The 23,501-nt window shown below is 42.6% G+C and overlaps 2 protein-coding genes across 9 annotated transcripts in view; one reads left to right on the forward strand and one right to left on the reverse strand.

Moving 5' to 3' along the window:
* The window catches only part of LOC138855340 (lipase 3-like), a 120,959-nt gene extending 104,466 nt beyond the window's left edge, over window positions 1-16,493 (forward strand). For 7 of the 8 annotated variants that reach the window (XM_070104279.1, XM_070104278.1, XM_070104280.1 and 4 more), the window contains 4 exons: window positions 1,155-1,316; window positions 4,101-4,185; window positions 11,485-11,627; window positions 13,846-16,493. In XM_070104279.1, the coding sequence (XP_069960380.1) occupies window positions 1,155-1,316; window positions 4,101-4,185; window positions 11,485-11,627; window positions 13,846-14,001 (546 nt within the window). In that variant the 3' untranslated portion in view covers window positions 14,002-16,493. The remainder of the gene's footprint in view (window positions 1-1,154; window positions 1,317-4,100; window positions 4,186-11,484; window positions 11,628-13,845) is intronic. The other variant, XM_070104282.1, reaches the window with a different exon arrangement.
* Window positions 16,494-20,229: 3,736 nt separating this feature from the next.
* LOC128693988 (uncharacterized) lies at window positions 20,230-23,207 on the reverse strand. Its single transcript, XM_053783951.2, has 4 exons — window positions 23,086-23,207; window positions 22,195-22,288; window positions 21,794-21,891; window positions 20,230-20,680 (listed from the first exon to the last, which is right to left on the reverse strand). The coding sequence occupies exons 2-4, from the start codon at window positions 22,271-22,273 to the stop codon at window positions 20,522-20,524; spliced, it is 336 nt and encodes a 111-aa protein (XP_053639926.2). The 5' UTR covers window positions 22,274-22,288; window positions 23,086-23,207; the 3' UTR covers window positions 20,230-20,521.
* Window positions 23,208-23,501: the final 294 nt, after the last annotated feature.

The raw sequence follows: 23,501 nt of genomic DNA on the forward strand, positions 1-23,501 counted from the left end.
AGAACGGGTGGGGTTTGAACCCACGGCGAGTGAGGCGTAAACCTCCATCATACATATATGAACCTCAGCCAGGATAAAGCCTGCTGATATCTAACGAGCAGACAACACATTATTATTATTATCCTGTTTCCTACTTGTATGTCTCATAACAATAAAAATTCTTTCAAATGAGCTGATGTAGGTAACAGCTCTTAGCTTGCCAATAAAGTTAGGAATCCTTAACCTGTAAATAGCTGTCAATAAAGCTAGGGATCCTTAACCTTGTCAAACCCTGTGTAAAAAAAAAAAAAAAAAAAGAGAGAGGGAAAGAGAGAGAGCGAGAGAGAGAGAGAGAGAGAGAGAGAGAGAGAGAGAGAGAGAGAGAGAGAGAGGGAGAGAGAGAGAGAGAGAGAGAGACAGAGACAGACAGACAGACAGACAGACTATACAGAAAATCCCTTGCGGAGCATTTCAGGCAAATTAGGTCAGTTTTGTCCCCAGGATGCGACCCACACCAATCAATTAACACCTAGGTACCTATTTTGCTGATGGATATATCTTAGATATACCTTTGAAGAATTTCGAGAGTTTTGCTACTCTCGGAGCCCAGCCATGGGCTAGGCTCGTCTGGTGCTTGCCTGGTCAACCAGGCTGTTGCAGCTGGAGGCCCGCTGCCCTGCATATCCATCACAGCCTGGTTGATCTGGCTGTGATGGATATATGGGGCAGCGGGACTCAGGAAAAAACAGTGAACATAGACAGCAGATGTCTTAAGGAAAACCACCACGTTCTAGTGTTTCTACCCGTACCGGTGATCGAGCCACGGACCTCAGTGTGTGAATTGAGTGCGCTAGCAATCGAGCTACGGGGGTCGTGATATAAGTCGTTTGATCAACAGGCATTAATCAGCGTCCAACAACCATCCTTAAAAGGGTAACCAGATGCTAAGTTACCAACTGGTCCTTTAGTCTCTAAGTTAAGGACTGAGGAACCAGAGTCTTCACTCTGAGGCACCGGGAGGCTGTGACTGGCACTGTAAGATGCCTCTGGCTCTATTAAATTACTTTTAAAATGATGAATCGAACCTGTAATTCGTAAATATTTTAGTTTAAAAATGTGATTGTGACAGTAAAACATCACGAGTGATGACAAGGAGACGCTAACATGTGTTGCAGGGGACTCTACAACACGCTGGAGTGTTTGAGTTGCTGCCTCTCACCTACCATTCAATGAGGGCCACATCAACTGTGTGTGGACCAAGTGCGTTGACTAACTTCCTGTGTGTTATCTTCTACTTCATTGCAGGCGGCGGTCCCAATCATGTCTACCTAGACAAGGTGAGCAATTCTTCATCCTCCTCTCCCTTCCCTCAATCTCATCTTTCTAATATTCCTCCATTAGGTTTTTCTTTAATTATTATTTACTTTTAACTTTCTCCTCCTTGTGTGTAACTGTCATACCTCCCTTTTCCTCTTGCATCTTCTTCTCATCCCTCTCTTTCTCCTTCTTCATCTCCTCTGCATTCATCTCTTCTCCGCTTTCATTTCCTCTTATTCCACCTTCTCTTCATCTTACTCTTTCTTTGCCTTTCCTCCTCGTCCTCTTGATTCATCTCTCCTCCACTATCTTCTCTTCTCCCTCCTATCGTAACCTCCTATGTGATTTAATTACCCATTAACTCATCTAACTTCAAGTTTTACCTACCACTCCGCCACCCACATCATAAGTCACTCACTACTTCACTTGATGTATAAATGTAGCAAATAAAAATTAGGGTATAAATGTCTTTGGGAAAATTATAATTATGGGGAAGCACTAAACCCGTAGGATTATACAGCGCACGTGGGGGGAGGGGGGATAGAAAGTATTCAAGCTCAGTTCAGGGAACCGGAGCATAGATCCAATTCCCTAGATCAAGAACTCCCTCACCAGCGTCAAGGAACCTCCCCTTACGGGTGTCCTTGGGAAAATTGGGGAATAATTAGGTATTCTATGAAAGGGGGAATATTTATAATGAAGAATAAGTCACAATTTCACATGACTAGAATAATTCACACTTAAAAAATGTGGAGGTGAATTACAGGACGTGTTTGTCCGCCAGGGAATGTTAATTATCATATCAGAACGAAAAGAGAATGTTTTGTAATATAATAAGACAAGATAAATGAAGAGATTACAAGGTCAAAAGACAGGTCAAGTAACAAAAAAAAATAATAATACAACCAACAGGTCACTAGTAATATTGTGTATCATGACGTAAGAATATGGTATCTCATGGTGACAGAACAGGTGTGGTTTAATTGCCACAGAATGTGAGCCTTGTAAGTGACTAGACTGATAATCAGGTGAACGCCCCTCTCTCACTCTCATGGAAGTTGAAAAATACAAGTTGGCTTTGAAGGCAGACGCTTATTACTTGTAAACTCTTAAACACACACGCACACACACACACACACACACACACACACACACACACACACACACACACACACACACACACACACACACACACACACACACACACACACACACACCAGAGAAATTTCCTGCATGAGGTTCAGTGAGAAAGAGAACTGGTGAGAAAATTAGCAAATAAAATGATGGAATACGTGGTTCGTTCGCAAGGGTAACAGAAATAATGGGAAGACCAGAACGAGGCCTTGGTTCACCCATAAATGTAGAGGCCAAAACTAAGTGCACCAGAGAATGGAAAACGTACAGAAGACAAAGGACCCAGGAAAATAAGGGGACTAGTTCAAGAGCCGTATACAAATAAGCAAACATAAGGAGGGAGGACCAGCGGCAATACGAAAATGATATGGCGGCGAAACCCAAATCTGACCCGAAGCTATTGTGCAGTCACATCAGGAGGAAAACAACAGTCAAGGACCAGGTAATCAGTCTGAGGAAGGAAGGAGGGGAGATCAAAAGAAACGACCGAGAAGAATGTGAAGAGTTCGACATGAGATTTAAGGAAGTATTTTCAGTGGAGACAGAGAAATGACTCCAGAAAGCCGGAATGGTGGGGTGCACCAGCAAGTGTTAGACACACTACACACAACTGAAAAGAAGTAAGTTTTTAATGTCGTTTTAAGTTTAACAAAGTGAGACTTTCCTAATTTTCAGAAGATTCTCAGCAGCATTTTTGTTTACTTTCTCACTCTTTTTTTTTAATTCTCAAGAACACCTCATTCGGTCGGATTAAAATTTTGAACGCTAGTGTAATATATCTTGGACAAAATCCATGGGACCATTTACATGCGAGTTGTATTTATCATACAATGATAAATAGGTATTTCCCAATTTTGTTACCATGTAATAACCGGACACAGCCTCCTCTGATGACCTTCTATGTTTCGACATTGGTGTTTCCTACTTAGAAGAACTCCTACGAGTTTAGTGCTTACCTTTAATTAAAATATAAGAATTGTGAATGGCATCGATCTTCAGTGGTTGATGGATCGTATAAAATGGAACCACTGATGACACAACACAGTGTTGTTGTATTGTGATGTTAACAGTGTTGTTGTGTTGTGATGTTAACAGTGTTGTTGTGTTGTGATGTTAACAGTGTTGTTGTGTTGTGATGTTAACAGTGTTGTTGTGTTGTGATGTTAACAGTGTTGTTGTGTTGTGATGTTAACAGTGTTGTTGTGTTGTGATGTTAACAGTGTTGTTGTGTTGTGATGTTAACAGTGTTGTTGTGTTGTGATGTTAACAGTGTTGTTGTGTTGTGATGTTAACAGTGTTGTTGTGTTGTGATGTTAACAGTGTTGTTGTGTTGTGATGTTAACAGTGTTGTTGTGTTGTGATGTTAACAGTGTTGTTGTGTTGTGATGTTAACAGTGTTGTTGTGTTGTGATGTTAACAGTGTTGTTGTGTTGTGATGTTAACAGTGTTGTTGTGTTGTGATGTTAACAGTGTTGTTGTGTTGTGATGTTAACAGTGTTGTTGTGTTGTGATGTTAACAGTGTTGTTGTGTTGTGATGTTAACAGTGTTGTTGTGTTGTGATGTTAACAGTGTTGTTGTGTTGTGATGTTAACAGTGTTGTTGTGTTGTGATGTTAACAGTGTTGTTGTGTTGTGATGTTAACAGTGTTGTTGTTTTGTGTCACCATCAGGAATACTTGCCGGTGATCCTCTCACACTTTCCATCGGGGGTTGGTCTCCATATCTTCACACACCTGCTGCAGCTGCACCACTCAGGTGAGTCACACACCTGCAGCTTCACTCAGGTCAGTCACACACAAGCAGCTGCACCACTCGGGTCAGTCACACTCCTGCAGCTGCACCACTCAGGTCAGTCACACACCTGCAGCTCTACCTCTCAGGTCAGTCACACACCTGCAGTTGCACCACTAAGGTAAGTCACTCACCTGCAGCTGCACCTCTCAGGTGAGTCACTCACCTGCAGCTGCACCTCTCAGGTCAGTCACACACCTGCAGCTGCACCTCTCAGGTGAGTCACTCACCTGCAGCTGCACCACTCAGGTCAGTCACACACCTGCAGCTGCACCTCTCAGGTCAGTCACTCACCTGCAGTTGCACCACTCAGGTCAGTCACACACCTGCAGCTGCACCACTCAGGTCAGTCACACACCTGCAGCTGCACCACACAGGTCAGTCACACACATGCAGCTGCACCACTCGGGTCAGTCACACACCTGCAGCTGCGCCACTCGGATCAGTCACACACATGCAGCTGCACCACTTAGATCAGTCACACACCTGCAGCTGCACCACACAGGTCCGTCACACACATGCAGCTGCACCACTTAGATCAGTCACACACCTGCAGCTGTACCACTCAGGTCAGTCACACTCCTGCAGCTGCACCACTCAGGTCAGTCACACTCCTGCAGCTGCACCTCTCAGGTCAGTCACACACCTGCAGCTGCACCACACAGGTCAGTCACACACCTGCACTCAGGCCAGTCACTCACCTGCAGCTGCACAACTCAATCAGTCACACACCTGCAGCTGCACCATTCTGGTCAGTCACACACCTGCAGCTGCGCCACTCAGGTCAGTCACACACATGCAGCTGCACCACTCAGGTCAGTCACACACCTGCAGCTGCGCCACTCAGGTCAGTCACACACATGCAGCTGCACCACTCAGGTCAGTCACACACCTGTAGCTGCACCACTCGGGTCAGTCACACACCTGCAGCTGCACCACTCGGGTCAGTCACACACCTGCAGCTACGCCACTCGGGTCAGTCACACACATGCAGTTGCACCACTCAGATCAGTCACACACCTGCAACTGCACCACTCAGGTCAGTCACACACCTGCAGCTGCACCACTCGGGTTAGTCACACACCTGCAGCTGCACCACTCAGGTCAGTTACACTTCTGCAGCTGCACCACTCGGGTCAGTCATACACCTGCAGCTGCGCCACTCGGGTCAGTCATACACCTGCAGCTGCACCACTCGGGTCAGCCACACACCTGCAGCTGCACCACTCAGGTCAGTTACACTTCTGCAGCTGCACCACTCGGGTCAGTCATACACCTGCAGCTGCACCACTCGGGTCAGCCACACACCTGCAGCTGCACCACTCAGGTCAGTTACACTTCTGCAGCTGCACCACTCGGGTCAGTCATACACCTGCAGCTGCGCCACTCGGGTCAGTGACACACATGCAGCTGCACCACTCCGGTCAGTCACACACCTGCAACTGTACCACTCAGGTCAGTCACACTCCTGCAGCTGCACCACTCGGGTCAGTCACACTTCTGCAGCTGCACCACTCGGGTCAGTCACACACCTGCAGCTGCGCCACTAGGGTCAGTCACACACATGCAGCTGCACCACTTAGATCAGTCACACACCTGCAACTGTACCACTCAGGTCAGTCACACACCTGCAGCTGCACCACTCAGGTCAGTCACACACCTGCAGCTGCACCACTCGGGTTAGTCAGACACCTGCAGTTGCACCACTCGGGTCAGCCACACACCTGCAGCTGCACCACTCAGGTCAGTCACACTCCTGCAGCTGCACCACTCGGGTCAGTCACACACCTGCAGCTGCACCACTCAGGTCAGTCACTCCTGCAGCTGCACCACTCCGGTCAGTCACACTCCTGCAGCTGCACCACTCCGGTCAGTCACACACCTGCAGCTGCACCACTCAGGTCAGCCACACACCTGCAGCTGCACCACTCAGGTCAGTCACACTCCTGCAGCTGTACCACTCAGGTCAGTCACACTACTGCAGCTGCACCACTCAGGTCAGTCACACTCCTGCAGCTGCAAGAAACAATTTACTGCATTCAACTGAGAATAAGTTGCGTCTAGCATCGACTTAATCATTTTTTTGAGACTCGCTAAGTCAGTGGTGGACTTAATATCTGCACAATAAAATACAATTAATCGAAAATTTTGATATACACTGAGTGAACTGGATGCAATAGTGTTCATCCCTAAACTGTCTAAATAACTAGGTTATGTTAGGTAACGTTTGGCAGAAAACAGGACAAGTGTTTTCTGATGCTAGTCTGAGCAACTGGCTCCTGGAGTTTAACCCCCACCAAGTGCGATGTCATGAAGACTGGGAAGGTCAAAGAAGGCCACAGACTGAGTATAGGCTAGGAGGCGCCAAGTACCGGAAACCTCGATCCAGTAAAAGGATCTTGGGGTGAGCATCATACCAAGCACATCTCCTGAGGCACACATCAAACAAATAACTGCAGCAACATATGGGCTCCTGGCAAACCTAAGAATAGCGCTTCATTCTAGACTGTACACAGTGTACGTCAGGCCCATACTGGAGTATGCAGCACCAGTATGGAACCTGCACCTGGTCAAGCACGTCAAGAAATAAGAGAAAGTGCAAAGGTTTGCAACAATTCTAATCCCATAGCTAAGAGGTATATCCTATAAGGAAAGATTAAGGGAAATCAACCTAACGACACTGGAGGACAGGAAATATAGGGAAGACATGATAACGACATATAAAGTACTGAGAGAATTTGACAAGGTGGATAAGGACAGAATGTTTCGGAGATGGGACAAAGCAACAAGGGGTCACAACTGGAAGTTGAAAACTCACATGAGTAACGGGGATGTTAGGAAGTACTTCTTTATAGTCATATAGTTTTGAGGAAGTGGAGTAATCTGGAGAATAATGTAGTGGAGGCAGGATCCATACATAGCTTTAAGAAAAGATACGATAATGCTCTTGGAGCAGGGAGAGTGGACCTAATAGCGACAAGCGAAGAGGCGGGGCTAGGAGCTGTAAATCGACCCCTGCACCGACAAACTGGTGAGTACAAAGAGGTGAATACACACACACACACACAGCCTCACATGCAAACACCGTTTCACATAATGTAATTTTCACAAACATGAATGTTTGGATCCCGTTCCTGGACCCATTATGAGCCTTTATTACTGTTTAACAACAACATGAGATATCTGTCATTATGTACCACCCACAGGATACATGTGAGTACATAATAAAGATATCTAACGTGAAGCTGTCTTGCGCCTGCAGCCTGCGTCCACTGTATAAACTATTTTCTGAAAACCTTGGTGAGCTATACATTGTCAAGTGTATTGATTTGAGTTCCGTCAGTGACATGAAATCCGGAACAAGACCTCTGAAAGGAAGCGTCACCACTTTGAACTTTGTATGGAGTGTTTATTAAGTTCTGCTACACATTCACACACGAATTCTTTACATTATGTCATTGTGAACTTAGCATTTTCAAGAATTTAAGACTACAGTTTATGCTAGGATTGATGGGACATTGTCTCTGGCTTGTTGGTGTCTACACACTGTCATGTAAATGTACGTACCTTAAATTAAATGATATCTCTACACAAGTAAACTTCCTCAGTGTTCCTACACACACTACACAGTACCACGGTAGTGGAACACACAAGTACTTCCTCAGTGTTCCTACACACACTACACATAACCACAGTAGTGGAACACACAAGTACTTCCTCAGTGTTCCTACACACACTACACAGTACCACGGTAGTGGAACACACAAGTACTTCCTCAGTGTTCCTACACACACTACACAGTACCACGGTAGTGGAACACACAAGTACTTCCTCAGTGTTCCTACACACACTACACATTACCACAATAGTGGAACACACAAATACTTCCTCAGTGTTCCTACACACACTACACAGTACCACAGTAGTGGAACACACAAATACTTCCTCAGTGTTCCTACACACACTACACATTACCACAGTAGTGGAACACACAAGTACTTCCTCAGTGTTCCTACACACACTACACATTACCACAGTAGTGGAACTCACAAGTACTTCCTCAGTGTTCCTACACACACTACACATTACCACAGTAGTGGAACTCACAAGTACTTCCTCAGTGTTCATACACACACTACACATTACCACAGTAGTGGAACACACAAGTACTTCCTCAGTGTTTCTACACACACTACACAGTACCACGGTAGTGGAACACACAATTACTTCCTCAGTGTTCCTACACACACTACACAGTACCACGGTAGTGGAACACACAAGTACTTCCTCAGTGTTCCTACACACACTACACATTACCACAGTAGTGGAACTCACAAGTACTTCCTCAGTGTTCCTACACACACTACACATTACCACAGTAATGGAACTCACAAGTACTTCCTCAGTGTTCCCACACACACTACACATTGCTACAGTTGAGGATACAATCTGCATTCAGCATTCCTGCAATCTACACGTTGCTACAGTGGGAGATACAATACTTTACTGACCTTCACCCAATCTACATAATTAGTTACCACAGTAAGAACACTACACCATTGTTACTACACACCATGCTAGTTAACACAGTAAGGAGAACACTACTCCACCATTGTTCCCACACCCTGCACTAGTTAGGTATCCCCAGAAATGGGATAACCGGACTTTTTGTAAGAAAAAAATTCTTCCCAGCTCCTCTAAGGTTTCCAAGCCATATCTTGAGAACGCTGCTTCCTATGAGCTTCAAACCTTCAACGTTAGAGTATCTCTCCGAGTCACTGACGAAAGTCTGAAGTCCCTAAGCAGAGTAACTTATGACCTACAGAAAGGCAATAAGCACAGGTTGCTTCAACAGTAAAATAACCAGTTTGCCAAACATAAAAAAAAAAAATACTAAGCAGGCGTGAGCAGCACCGACTCAGGCGAAGCAGATACATAATCTGCCCCAAATGAGGACAGTCAACTTGTCCTCCACACAAAAACTTCCAAATTAGTAAATCTGTCAAAAATCACTAATTCTAAATTAGTCTGTGGAAAAGAGTTGCCCAGAGTACGAGATGTATGTTCCGGCTCATCAGTGAATATGTACTCTGCCAGAAATATGAGTCTACACGATAAGAGCAGAAGAGAGTGTTCTACCAGACAGAGAGAAGAGGCGTTGCATCGATGATGCTCAGACAGAGAGAAAGTGAAATAACAGCTGCTGGTGTGAAGTCAGACAGCCTCCTGTCTTGGCTCGTCTCCCATGGAACAGTGTAGCACCACTGACAACCAACCAAAACTCTTAAGTTTATGTGGTAGATCCTTCCATCAGTGTAGTTAAACGTTTAAGACAAACAGTATTATGAAACATGACATTGTCCATTTAGCTATTAACGAAACATTAAGTAAAATAGGAAAATATTGTATAATAATTACGTCGTTTTCGACGCTACACTGTAAGTTGCTAATTAACTATAATACAGGAGGCCTGGTCACAGACTGGGCCGCGGGGGCGTTGACCCCCGGAACTCTCTCCAGGTAAACTCCAGGTAAACAGGTCATCCTGTAAGTGGCTGCTTAACTGTATATAACTACCGGTCATCCTGTAAGTGGCTGCTTAACTGTATGTAACTACAGGTCATCCTGTAAGTGGCTGCTTAACTGTATATAACTGCAGGTCATCCTGTAAGTGGCTGATTAACTGTATATAACTACCGGTCATCCTGTAAGTGGCTGATTAACTGTATACAACTACAGGTCATCCTGTAAGTGGCTGCTTAACTGTACATAACTACAGGTCATCCTGTAAGTGGCTGCTTAACTGAATATAACTACAGGTCATCCTGTAAGTGGCTGCTTAACTGTACATAACTACAGGTCATCCTGTAAGTGGCTGCTTAACTGTATATAACTACAGGTCATCCTGTAAGTGGCTGCTTAACTGTATATAACTACAGGTCATCCTGTAAGTGGCTGCTTAACTGTATATAACTACAGGTCATCCTGTAAGTGGCTGCTTAACTGTATATAACTACAGGTCATCCTGTAAGTGGCTGCTTAACTGTATATAACTACAGGTCATCCTGTAAGTGGCTGCTTAACTGTATATAACTACAGGTCATCATGTAAGTGGCTGCTTAACTGTATATAACTACAGGTCATCTTGTGTCTACGTTCTTCTTTGTGTTTATGTATGTTAACTATATATTTTTGATATTTCATTGTCTTTTAATTTGTGAAGCATTGTACATAGACATGTGTATACATATACATGTGTTTGTATACACGTGTATATGTATACATATGTATGTATATATGTGCATGTATACATTGCTGCGTAATTATTTGTAGTGTTTTATTGAATTGAGTTCAGTTCCTGGTTCTCTTAAAAGTGTTGATTTACAGCTCCTGGGCTTTTCATGGATGTTAAGTTAGAGGTGATAAAGTTTTTGAGGGTGTTGAGTTAAAGATTCTGGGTGTCTTCGAGTGTTAATCTCAAGCTTCTGGACACCTGGGGATGGTTGATTTATATTTACAAGGTCTTAAGGGCTCTTATCTGCAGTTTCTCTGCCTCCTGAGGACTTGTCAGTTTAACTACTATGTATCTTGCATATCCTGAGGTATAGGGGAGCAGGGACCAGGGACTAGGAACCAGGAGCCAGGGACCAGGGACTAGGAACCAGGAGCCAGGGACCAGGGACTAGGAACCAGGAGCCAGAGACCAGGGACTAGGAACCAGGAGCCAGAGACCAGGGACTAGGAACCAGGGACCAGGGACTAGGAACCAGGAGTCAGGGACCAGGAACTAGGAACCAGGAGCCAGAGACCAGGGACTAGGAACCAGGAGCCAGAGACCAGGGACTAGGAACCAGGAGCCAGAGACCAGGGAAGATATCTTTCTCGTATCTGTCAGCAGCAGAAACACATCTTATTACCACAGTTGGGTACACTTCTCCCTCAATATTCCTACACACACTATGTATAAATACTTCAATGTAATAAAAGCTTAGCGTTAGATTTTTTTTTCCATTTGTGGTGGATACGTAACACTTCCTACATTACCCGCTTAACCTCTGAGTCACCATCACAGCACAGTGAATCACAGCATCAAAAGGCACTCTTACTGACAGTTACGATACCCTTACTGTCTCCTTTTCACACTAACCCCCGTCCCCCGCTCCAAAAGTCTACAAAGAAAGCACAAACCAGCTATTAGCACAAAGCACCTCCCAAAATCCCCCTCAAAAGCAGTATAATTGTAAAGTGACCATGGTGTTACAGGCGGGTTCCATGCCTACGACTACGGCCATGCCAGGAACTTAGTGGAGTACGGGACGCCTTCTCCTCCAGACTTCACGCTAAACAGCGTCACCGTTCCAGTGGGTGTCTTCTGGGCTGAAGGAGACGCTGTCGTCGCACCGGAGGTGAGGAAAAATATGGCCTATTTTCATTGGAGTCCCTCATTTATCTTTATTTTCTACGCTGTTGATCAAATGAGTGTTTCACTCTCTCTCCCAGCAGCAACTCGAAAAAAAAAAGTATTATGGTTCCAGGGTGAGAAATGTGTTTTCTCGCCAGAATTTTGCCTTACCTGCCAGGAAAAGGATGTAATATTGTTTTTGTACACACAGTAATGTATTAACTTAGCTGATGCACACTGAGAAATATAGTAAAGAATGAAAGGCACAATATCTCAACGATACACAAATAACTCGCACAGACTCACAGGACTGATACTTATGACGACTTGTCGTTCCGACTTACACCATTAACAAGTTACGACTTGTTAATGGTGCAAGTTGGACCTAAACGTCGTCATAAGTTTCTGTCTCCTACTTGTGGGTTAAGTAATATAGTACTTAGATGGTGCATATAGAGAAATGCCGTAAATTAGTGTACAAAATCTAATGCAGGAATTCAGCCGGTGTACACTAATACAATAAGTTAGCCGGTGTACACTAATACAGTAAGTTAGCTGGTGTGCACTGAGTAATAACTCTACCTAACTGGTTATCAGTTAATGTTGCAGTTTAAAAACTGTAGTGTAAAGCACCCTTCTGGCAAGACAGTGATGGAGTGAATGATGGTGAAAGTTTTTCTTTTTTGGGCCACCCTGCCTTGGTGGGAATCGGCCAGTGTGATAATAATATAATAATACATTACCACTGTTCTTAAGTCATAGATCTGAGCGTTCTTTTGTTTGAATTTATTGTTCCATGTTGCCTCGTTAAGGAAGTTCTTAGCTTCTTATACTCTCTAGATTTCTTGCTTCATTACTCACATACTTTGTAGCCAGCAAGTTAAGCAATGTAACAGTGCCGGATACTTTGTAGCCAGAAACTTAAGCAATGTAACAGTGCCGGATACTTTGTAGCCAGAAAGTAAAGCTATGTAACAGTGCCGGATACTTTGTAGCCAGAAAGTAAAGCTATGTAACAGTGCCGGATACTTTGTAGCCAGAAAGTTAAGCAATGTAACAGTGCCGGATACTTTGTAGCCAGAAAGTTAAGCAATGTAACAGTGTCGGATACTTTGTAGCCAGAAAGTTAAGCAATGTAACAGTGCCGGATACTTTGTAGCCAGAAAGTTATGCAATGTAACAGTGCCGGATACTTTGTAGCCAGTAAGTAAAGCTATGTAACAGTGCCGGATACTTTGTAGCCAGAAAGTTAAGCAATGTAACAGTGCCGGATACTTTGTAGCCAGAAAGTTATGCAATGTAACAGTGCCGGATACTTTGTAGCCAGTAAGTAAAGCTATGTAACAGTGCCGGATACTTTGTAGCCAGAAAGTTAAGCAATGTAACAGTGCCGGATACTTTGTAGCCAGCAAGTTAAGCAATGTAACAGTGCCGGATACTTTGTAGCCAGCAAGTTAAGCAATGTAACAGTGCCGGATACTTTGTAGCCAGAAAGTTAAGCAATGTAACAGTGCCGGATACTTTGTAGCCAGAAAGTTAAGCAATGTAACAGTGCCGGATACTTTGTAGCCAGCAAGTTAAGCAATGTAACAGTGCCGGATACTTTGTAGCCAGCAAGTTAAGCAATGTAACAGTGCCGGATACTTTGTAGCCAGCAAGTTAAGCAATGTAACAGTGCCGGATACTTTGTAGCCAGCAAGTTAAGCAATGTAACAGTGCCGGATACTTTGTAGCCAGCAAGTTAAGCAATGTAACAGTGCCGGATACTTCTTGTAAGTTGATGGCTGATTGTATTTTCAAGTGCTTTAATATCTCCACGTAGGATATATCTAGATAAGCTGCTAACAACTTTATGCAAATTACTTGTTTTGTGTATAAGTATTGTCTCGTTTTATGTGTGTTAAACTGACACTCTTTTAATAAACTATACAGCTGACCCACGAAATCGTAATAACACGATTGCATACAAACCAGGGAACGGGTTGGGTTTGACTCTAAGGCAAGTGTGTCGTATTACTCCGGGCCAGTGCGTAAGCCACTGGACTTACGAACTGGCCTGGAGTTTTACGACTCACTCGACATGGGTTTAAACCCCACCCGTTCCGTGGTTTGCTTGCTATACAGGTGCTTTATTAAGTGAGCTGTAGAGTACTAGACAGCTAGAAATCTGAATGCAAAGAAACTCCAGCCAGTCTAGATAACCGTGATGTGTGTTGTTGCAGGGGATGCAACTGACGCTGTCGAAGCTGCCGAGGCTGGTTCTCAACCGTAAAGTTCCTCTACCAGACTATAATCACCTCGACTTCCTATTTGCCGAGAACGCTGCCGACCTCGTATATAGACACGTTGTTCAGCTCTTCCAAGACTTCAGTGACTGAAGAACTCCCAGGAGACTGTTTTGTACACACCTCCCTATTTATGGGTCTTTTAACTTTAGGAACCTTTACTTTCCTTTGTTTCATATTCAATTTAAATCCATTTATTTTTATATCAATAATTTACCCATCTTTACTATTTATTTCTCGTGTATAGCGCAGTGATTTTTTTTTTTTTTTTGACGAGGATATCGCTTAGTTCTTTTTCCTGACTTTATATTCCGTATATATTAACAAAACTCTTAACTACTGATTGACAGACTTAGTAAAATATAATAAACAGAGTTTATTATGTGCCAATATACTCATCCTGTGGGCGGTGGACACAGGAAATTAGGAGGAATGTAATGGGTCTAGGAACTACGGTGCTGGTCATAGTGTTAATAAATTATTTACAACATTTATTGAATTCAGAACAGCAGTAATGAGTATACAGTCGTGAATTTAGCCACTAAACATTAAAATGAAGACACTGTATATACTTTACGAGTTATTTACGGTAGATAAAGTGAGGATAATTTTCCAGAATGGCTGGTAATGCACAACTGTGGGTAATATGCCTTATTAACATTCGTTGAAAATTTGTGAGGTGTCTCTGAATTCAATATTTTTTTCTTCTTCACATAGGAGCACATGACGCAGTGTATAACACTAAGTCCTCTGGTAAAGTTTACATTTGGTTTTGCTAATGCAAGTTCTGGAAGGTACCTGTAGCCTAGCCAAACCTGGGCAGTAATGACGCCCAGGAGTCTGCTGATCTTGTTGGATAAGCCATGGACATGTGGCTCAATTTTGCATGATGGTGTTGACGTATGGACTGGCTGGTGTCAGTCACTATCTTAAGTTGAAGCTCTTTTCGTGTTAATATCTTCAAACTACTATCTGGCAAGTTGTAATCTTCTGTCTCCTTGAGGCCAAACTGCCTTTGCTAATTCATCACTTCTATCATGCATTTGAAAGCCAATATTACACCACTCACTATAGTTCTATCATGCATGTGTCTGCCTTTTGACACGAGCGAGTCACAATTGAGACTCAGGAAACTAAGAGCATTTATTGATGAGAAAGAATCACTTACATTTGAGATGTATACTTTACACACATACAGTAGATACATGTAAGTGCAAGTAGTGCTGCAAACAGATGTCTGAACAGTGAAAGCTTATCTGTTGATGCTTGCTCCAGCTCCCATATAAGAACATTCACTGTGCACGACAAGATAGAACTACTACCTGCACCAGCAGATAGTAGTTTATTTACAGCAGTAGCTTAGCTGGGCAAGGTGCCTGGGAATGTATTATGGCTCACTTGGCTGTAGACGTAAAACTTGAAGACTTGATGTGAGAGAGAACCTTTCTATGAAACACCAGACTCAGACGGTTTTGTCGGACTGGGAGAGAATCGACATCAGCAGACATCAGCAAGCATCAGTAGATATCAGAAGACATCAGCAAGGATCAGTGAAGTGAATTACACCTCACTTCGCTGAGGCTAGATACCAAAGTGCGATGATGATACTGGAAAGGGTAGAAACGATAAAGATGATTGTCATGACAATGACGATAGTGATGAGTAATGATGGTTATTGTGACAGGGAAGGTTAATTATGGCAATGACGAAAAGAAGATCCGCTAGAGGTCAGTTATTACAACAGTTGACTTGGACTGCCTTACACTGAATTACAGTCTCTGTGGTAATGCATTAACTGATATTTTGTGGCAGTAATTTTACCTTATTTTGCAATATTTCAGAAGAAATATAAAGTCACAGTAACTGTGGAGTGGGGGGGGGGCTATCTCTCAGGCCACCTTAGCCCTCGGAAGGGGCTAAGTGAACTCTTCCACTTCTTTGTCCCCACAACAGCTTTATTAAAGCCATATTTGGTAAACCTAGAGTATTTGTTCTTTCCCCATAGCAAGACAAATACATGGAAACCTGCGCCCCACTTGACTCACAAGCCAGGGGTATCATAACTCTTAGCCCACAGCTAAACAACAAGGAAACAGCCCTCTTGTGTTAAACTTTGTCGTAAACTACCAGCCAAGTTTACTTTCCTGAAGTAACGTGGCTGGAAAAATATACAAATATCCCGCACTCAGGAGAGAGAAAAAAAATAATGACTACATTTCGACCCGACTTGCAGTACAAAATCCGTCATCTGGTCTGAAGAAATCACATTGAAGTAAACACACTTACAAAAGCCACATCTAGGCTAGGCTAGAGCGTAGTGGAATATCTTCAACCTCTTGAAATGCAACAATATTTATTATTTATTATTATTTGTTATGGTATTAATGGTAGAATTAGAAACCAAAATGTTAGGTAAATGGACACAAGTGCAACTAAAGTGGCATTTTATTGTAGCAACGTTTCCCTCTCCATGAGCTTTGCTGAAGCTTGACACAATAAAATGTGACATTAGTTGCATTTGTGCCCCTTTACCTAACATTATTTGTTCTGTTCAATAAAACGTTGATTGAGATATGTGCATGTTTTCCTTTTTTTCCTTAAACATCTTATGTCTGCCAGGAAGAAACAATCCATCTTAATTGTGTTCTGAGTAAAACGCATTCTTTGTGGTTGTTAGGAGGTCTATCACGGTTCCTGAACCTGCCTCTTGGTAGAAGAATAAGACACAGGTGCAACATTTAGGTATCGTAATTACGGAGACGGTTGGGCCTGCGGAGTAACCTATATCAGTTGATTACAGATAACTTGAGGTATATAACCTGAGGTGTTCAGGTTATATACCCCAACCAGAAGCGAGGTTTAACAGCTGTAGATGGCGTTGCAGGAGGCGGGTGCCACGAGCGACCTTCATAAATGAGACACTAGTGCAACATTTGGAAACCTTTAGTCTGGAAACATTTCGCCACGCTGTGGCTTCTTCAGTCCAATGTTGCACAAGTGTCGCCTTTCTAAACCATTTATACACTCTAGCGGGCTTGCTGGCCCAAGCTAGGCAGATCAAATTACACAGTGGGTGAGGGTTATCCTTGGTACCGACCTGTGAGTATTAGAAACCATACCCCCGGCCGGGATTGAACCCGCGGTCATAGAGTCTCAAAACTCCAGCCCGTCGCGTTAGCCACTAGACCAGCTAGCCACAATAAGATTCATCCAACTAGGTATATTTCTACACCATAGGAAGGTTAGCACAGGCACCTCTGTGACCACAAATGCAAGTTTTTACAGACGAATCTCCAGCTAGCGTGGCCGTGACGAACTCTAGCTCAAGTCCCTTCACTGCCGTCAACATGACTCAAGAAATCGTAATGACACGCTAGCTGGAGATTCGTCTGTAAAAACTTGCATTTGTGGTCACAGAGGTGCCTGTGCTAACCTTCCTATGGTGTACAAATATACCTAGTTGGATGAATATTATTGTGGCTAGCTGGTCTAGTGGCTAACGCGACGGGCTGGAGTTTTGAGACTCTATGACCGCGGGTTCAATCCCGGCCGGGGGTATGGTTTATTTGCAATCGTGTCATTACGATTTCTTGAGTCATGTGAGTATTAGGTCTCACCTGCCATGGGTTCAAGGCTCGGTCGTTCTGTGATTTGACAGGAAAACATGCTGAGTCTTCAGTCGAAGTAGTAGAGAGATAAACATTAGGTGATCAGTCCCTCAGCCTTAAGAAATGTTCAGCTCCATAGCAACTAACAGTTGAGAAATTCACTCCTTCATGTCCTGTTACTTTATTATACCTATTCTTAAAGCTATGTATTAACTCTTCCTCCACCATTTCTTCCTGACCACTCTGAAACTGATATCTGAGTGATATATTTGCGTTTTTAACTTCCAACTGTGTCCTCGTGTACTCTTTTCCCGCCTCTCAAATAGTCTATCTTTGCCCACCCTATCATACCCTTTTAGTATTTTGTATGTCATTATCATATTAAATATCGACGTAGCTGAGTGGGTATAACCTACTCAGCTATGTCGATATTTGATATGTTATGTCTGCCGTGACCGTCGGTATAACCCACTCAGCAACTACTACATACAGGTATCGTAATGCTGCAAGTGGTCTTGGTGGTGAGTTGTTACAATACAGACTGCAACCTGAGTGATATAACATCACTAGTAGGGAAGTAGTCATAGGGGTTTATTTAGGTGTGGGTACACATGTGTGATCATCCTAGGATAGCCCAAAAGAGAGGCAGAGTGACCTATTGAGATCCTAACCCGTCTAGGTACAGCGGCACAAGGTACACAAAGTGCACATAGTTGATTGCAACATGGTGATTGCAACTAGTTTAGTGGTTTACTGAATTAGGTTGTTAGTAATATTGTAATGATAATGATTATGATAATATTAGCGGATGATAGTTGATAATAATGATAGGAAAGTGTTAAAAAGTAAAAAATCGGGAATTCCCTAGTTATTATAAGAAAGAAAAAACTAGCTGGTAGTAATAAGTTATCACAAGTTATATACACTGATGGATCTAAACAGGAGTCTTCTGGCAGGGCTGCATCTGCTCTTGTTGCCACATCCCTAGCTAAGAACGATAATAAATTTGTTGAGTTAGGCATAAGAATTAACAACTGGGTGTCTACACTGCAAACTGAATTGTTTGCAATCCTAATGGCGCTAAAGCTAACCTATGACACTGAGCTTGACTCTATCATCATTACTGATTCTATGTCATCATTGAAGGCTCTTGACTCATATAATGACTCAAACAACATGCTCATTGGAGAAGCCAGGTATAGATACTCAAAAATTAGGGACAAAGGAATTAATGTACAATTGCTATGGATCCCATCACACATTGGATTACTCCTTCATGATAAAGTTGATATGTTAGCCAAGAAGAGTACCCAGAAGGAGAATGTAGAATATAACTTTGGTATATCTGTGTCTAGCATTAGGAATAATATTAGGAGAGAAGTAAATAATGAAAATGATTGTTATAGGAATGCAATTAGAAGCCTGAGTAGATCTATAGCCCACTATGTTAACATGAACGGAGATAAGTGTTTATGAAGCAACGTGCAATGTGAACAGACTGACTGATGTTGTAGTGGCCAGGCTTAGGCTTGGTTACAAGTACTTCTGGCAGTTTGGGAGACACACAGATGATGATCAAACTAAATGTAAATTATGTGATCAGACATATGGTCATTGTCTTGAACATTATGTACTTAATTGTCCACTTATTGAGGAATACAGAGACAGACAGTATAATAACCTGTGACATGTCAAGATATCTTATTAATGAAAATAAGATACCATATATACTAAGCAAATTTCCTAAATTTGCTTGTAACAGATAAGTGAACTATAGATATGTAAATATAAATCCATATGTATTCCTGTTAACCCTTTGGGCCTAGTTCCTAGGCCTTTTGTGTATCCATATGCCACCGTCCACAGGATGGATATGGGGTGCACAATAAACTAGCCACTTCGATGGCAAAATCTAATCTAAATCTAGAAAAGCCCGAATAAGAGAATTAACACAAACATAATAACTGACACAGAGAGTATTTCCTGAATATTCAGGAAGGTTCTACGTCACCAGTTGACGAAATGAGGGATTTTTTCCCTGTATTTCATTAGTTAGAATGTTATAAATGAAGGTATGCAAATGATCTACTACTGTAATGTACCTTCTTACGTCACATGACCTGTTCCCAGCGGTTAGAAGCTTAGGGCTGGCTGTTAACTATCTCTTAGTTATTTTACCTCATACTGTCTGTAAACTGTGAGGCCTACACACAGGTGAGGCCTACACACAGGTCCCCCCACCCCATGTGGGGTGGGGGGGACCTGTGTGTGGTTGGCACTTCTCTGGGCCTCTCTACCTCAGTCAGAGTTATTATTATTATTATTATTATTATTATTATTATTATTATAATAATCAAGGGGGAAGCACTAAACCCGTAGGATTATATAGCACCTGTGGGGGATGTGGAAGGTATTCAGGTTTATTCAGGGAACTGGAGCACATATCCAATTCCCTAGATCAAGTACCCCTCACCACCTCAGTCAGGGTCTGGTGCCACTGCACTACAATACTCTGAAAAAAAACTTACCCTGTTTCTCCTGTTGTAGCCCTCGCAACATTGCACCGCTCCTGATGACGCCCTGAGAAGTGTGAAAGTACTTGAGCTATATATATATATATATATATATATATATATATATATATATATATATATATATATATATATATATATATATATATATATATATATATATATATATTGAAAGTCAGTAGTTTCAGTGCAGTTCAACTTTATTATATAAAATAAAATTAGATACATAAAGCAAAGTTCTTCCTGGGTTCATAATACAGAAATTGTGATGATATCGTCTAGATTATAAATATAATCTTGTGTGAGATGGTAATCCCACAGTGATCAAACAGCACCCGGGGGAGTGAGAAGTAATCAGGCTTAATCCAAGGAAGGGTTACTCCAGTTCCTTGGATCAAGAATCCTTCACCGTCCTGAGGGTAGTGAAGAATCGTTGACGTTAGTATTTGAGTTGTCAGTTACACCAACAGTCTTCTAAGAACTCCATCTGTTTCTACGCCTCTCCTGTTGAATTTTGATGCGACCTGACCTGCGGCGGGCGCCAGCACCGCGTCTGGTCCTGATCTCACTCACAGGTCCGGGACCGAACACATCTGATGGTCTGGTGTCCTCCTCACTCTCATAGTCATCTCCCTGTAACATATTATATCATTCTTTCAAGAAGAAATTTTAGCACTTAAAAGATGTACTTTAGGCCCGGTGGCCTGGTGGCTAAAGCTCCCGCTTCACACACGGAGGGCCCGGGTTCAATTCCCGGCGGGTGGAAACATTTCGACACGTTTCCTTACACGTGTTGTCCTGTTCACCTAGCAGCAAATAGGTACCTGGGTGTTAGTCGACTGGTGTGGGTCGCATCCTGGGGGACAAGAATAAAGACCCCAATGGAAATAAGTCAGACAGTCCTCGATGACGCACTTTCTTGGGTTATCCTGCGTCGCTAACCCTCTGGGGTTAAAAATCCGAACGAAATCTTATCTTAGTAACTTTGGCTAAATTAATTAGGGAAACATTTCGCCCATCAGCAGCTGTGTCAACGCGTCATTGGTGAGTGAAACCTGACGCTTGACGTCTCTCTCATACATCTGTTGGTACTATATGCATCTGTTGGTACTATACACTGTATTTATAACAAGAAAATTATTAAAAAACCTTAAAGGTAAGCAACGATTAAGACAAACGAGCTCTGCTTTACTTCTTCCTAACATGATGTTAAACAAGACCGTAACTAGTTTAGTGGGCCCTTGAAGTGGGTGCCATCATGTTACACAAGGGCTTTGGATCCAAGAGCTTTTGTTTCCCAGGGGATGCATGACCTCTTCGGGTTTAGAGTTTCCTAACGATTACATTAATAATTACAAAGCTAAAGTGGGATCAGCAGCCAGGACAATATGGGCTTCAACCAGGTCGTTCCTGCATCTAGTAACTGCTGGACTATTAAGTCTTGGATACACTGAAACACAAGCAGAATGCAGATAGTGTCTGCAGACATTTCAAAAGCCATCGTTATGGGGCACGTAAGTGCCCCTTAACGATGGCCCTTTTTCCACTATAATCTACCTATAATGCCCCTTTTTCCACAATCTACCTTGTTCATAATTACTATCGCTGTTTAGTAAGGTCAAGTCCAGGATCTTTACTTAATTCATGGTATAACTTAACAAATCTTTGAATGACAATTGTGTTGTAGATGTCTGAGCACAGCTGAGACCTCTACATTATAAAGCACACACTAGTTTTGTACATTACCTCCGTTGAACTGGTGTCGTCGTCTCTGCCTAGGAAATCATTCTCAGGTGACAGGTAACTGCTCTCTAAGCTCTCCTCAGACTCTTCCACACTGATACCTGAACGGGAGGATAGTGTGATATCTCTACACACTCTGCAGTGAACTTTTCACATAGTGACAAGCATTATTGTTTTATGATTTGGTCAGTACATTTTATTGCAAAAAAGTTGATTTTATTACTAGACATGAACGAACGGGCACACTCATACACACGCAACCTCCCACCTACACACACACACACACACACACACACACACACACACACACACACATACACACACACCTGTCAGCAAAATCCTCTTTTACCAGTCTTCGACACATTGACGCCAAAAATATTACTAATAATGATGAAGGTACTGACGAGACTCAGTAGGAGTAGTGGTGTAACAGAGAGCTATCAGCAGCACAGCTCCTGTCAACCACCTCAGACAGCCAGCCATCACAACCTCTGCTTCCTGCAAGATAAAACACTCCGCTCATGTGAAGCTGACTATTTATACATAAAATGTAAAAATATAATAACGTTCAGAGTAATAGAACACAGAAAAGAATTCCTAATTGTTAGAAAACCTTCATACAAACAAGTCAGGTGCATACTGCAAAGCACTAAGCGCTGAAATATAACTGCTGCAGCACTGCTGTAGCACTGCTGTAGCATTGCTGTAGCATTGCTGTAGCACTGCTGTAGCACTACTGTTAGCGTTCTCGTAAATCAACAACTCTGGTGATAAAAAATTACGTTTCTGCCTTATTCATATCCGAATTATTCGAGTTAAATTTCATCAGATTCATAAGGGACAGGCGTTCTGAAACATCATTTAAGAGGCACATAAGTTCCCCTGTCTTCAAATAACATATTCATTTTTCCACTATAATCTACCTTGTCCATAATTACTACCGCATTTGCTTTGTCTGTTTCGTAAGGTTAAGTCTAGGATCTTTCCTTAATTCATGGTATAACTTAACAAATCTTTGATGACAATTGTGTTGTAGAGGTGTGAGCACAACTCAGCACAGCTCAGACCTCTACAACACAATTATCATCAAAGATTTGTTAAGTTATACCATGAATTAAGGAAAGATCCTGGACTTCACCTTACGAAACAAAGCAAATGCGATAGTAATTATGGACAATGTAAATTTTAGTGGAAAAATGAATATGTTATTAGAAGACTGGGAGACTTAGGTGCCTCTTAAGGAGGCCGCGGACTTACCCAGAGATAAAGCCAAAGGGGAATACGAATTCACTGACCTGTTAGGAGTATACTGTGTGGTGTTGGCAGCTGCTGCTGTGTGAGTGATGTTCCAAGCTCCCTCTTTATTATATACCAGTTATGTACGGTAGTTATGGTTGCTTTGAGGATTCGTCAACAAGATAAACCCTTTGTGGATTCCCCAGTCCTGATGATAACATTAATGCGTATAAAGTGACATACGCACTAGCTTGGACTGGTAAACACAGCTGTGTACTGACAAAACCTGATTTAATGAATATTTTCACACAAAGTAAAGAGTTATTAATGTAAGTTACTTAGAGCGAAATTTAGTCTATAAAGAAGCGCTCGCTCAGTGTTTCATATTTTCTTGGGCAGAAATAACCATTTAGTATGCTAGGTTGTAAGCTATTAGCCTCATCAAGGGGGGCTCCTTGGCGTGGTGAAGAGGCTC

Source organism: Cherax quadricarinatus, chromosome 90 (genome assembly GCF_038502225.1).
Source record: "Cherax quadricarinatus isolate ZL_2023a chromosome 90, ASM3850222v1, whole genome shotgun sequence".
Lineage (NCBI taxonomy): Eukaryota > Metazoa > Arthropoda > Malacostraca > Decapoda > Parastacidae > Cherax > Cherax quadricarinatus.

Bases quoted from the DNA above. Each gene is read 5' to 3' on its own strand.
- LOC128693988 (XM_053783951.2), bottom strand. From the start codon at position 22,273: ATGGCTGGCTGTCTGAGGTGGTTGACAGGAGCTGTGCTGCTGATAGCT. The intron at 21,892-22,194 runs GTCAGTACCTTC...CCTCCCGTTCAG, and splicing joins CACTACTCCTACTGAGTCTC to GTATCAGTGTGGAAGAGTCT. The intron at 20,681-21,793 runs GTAATGTACAAA...AATATGTTACAG, and splicing joins ACGACACCAGTTCAACGGAG to GGAGATGACTATGAGAGTGA.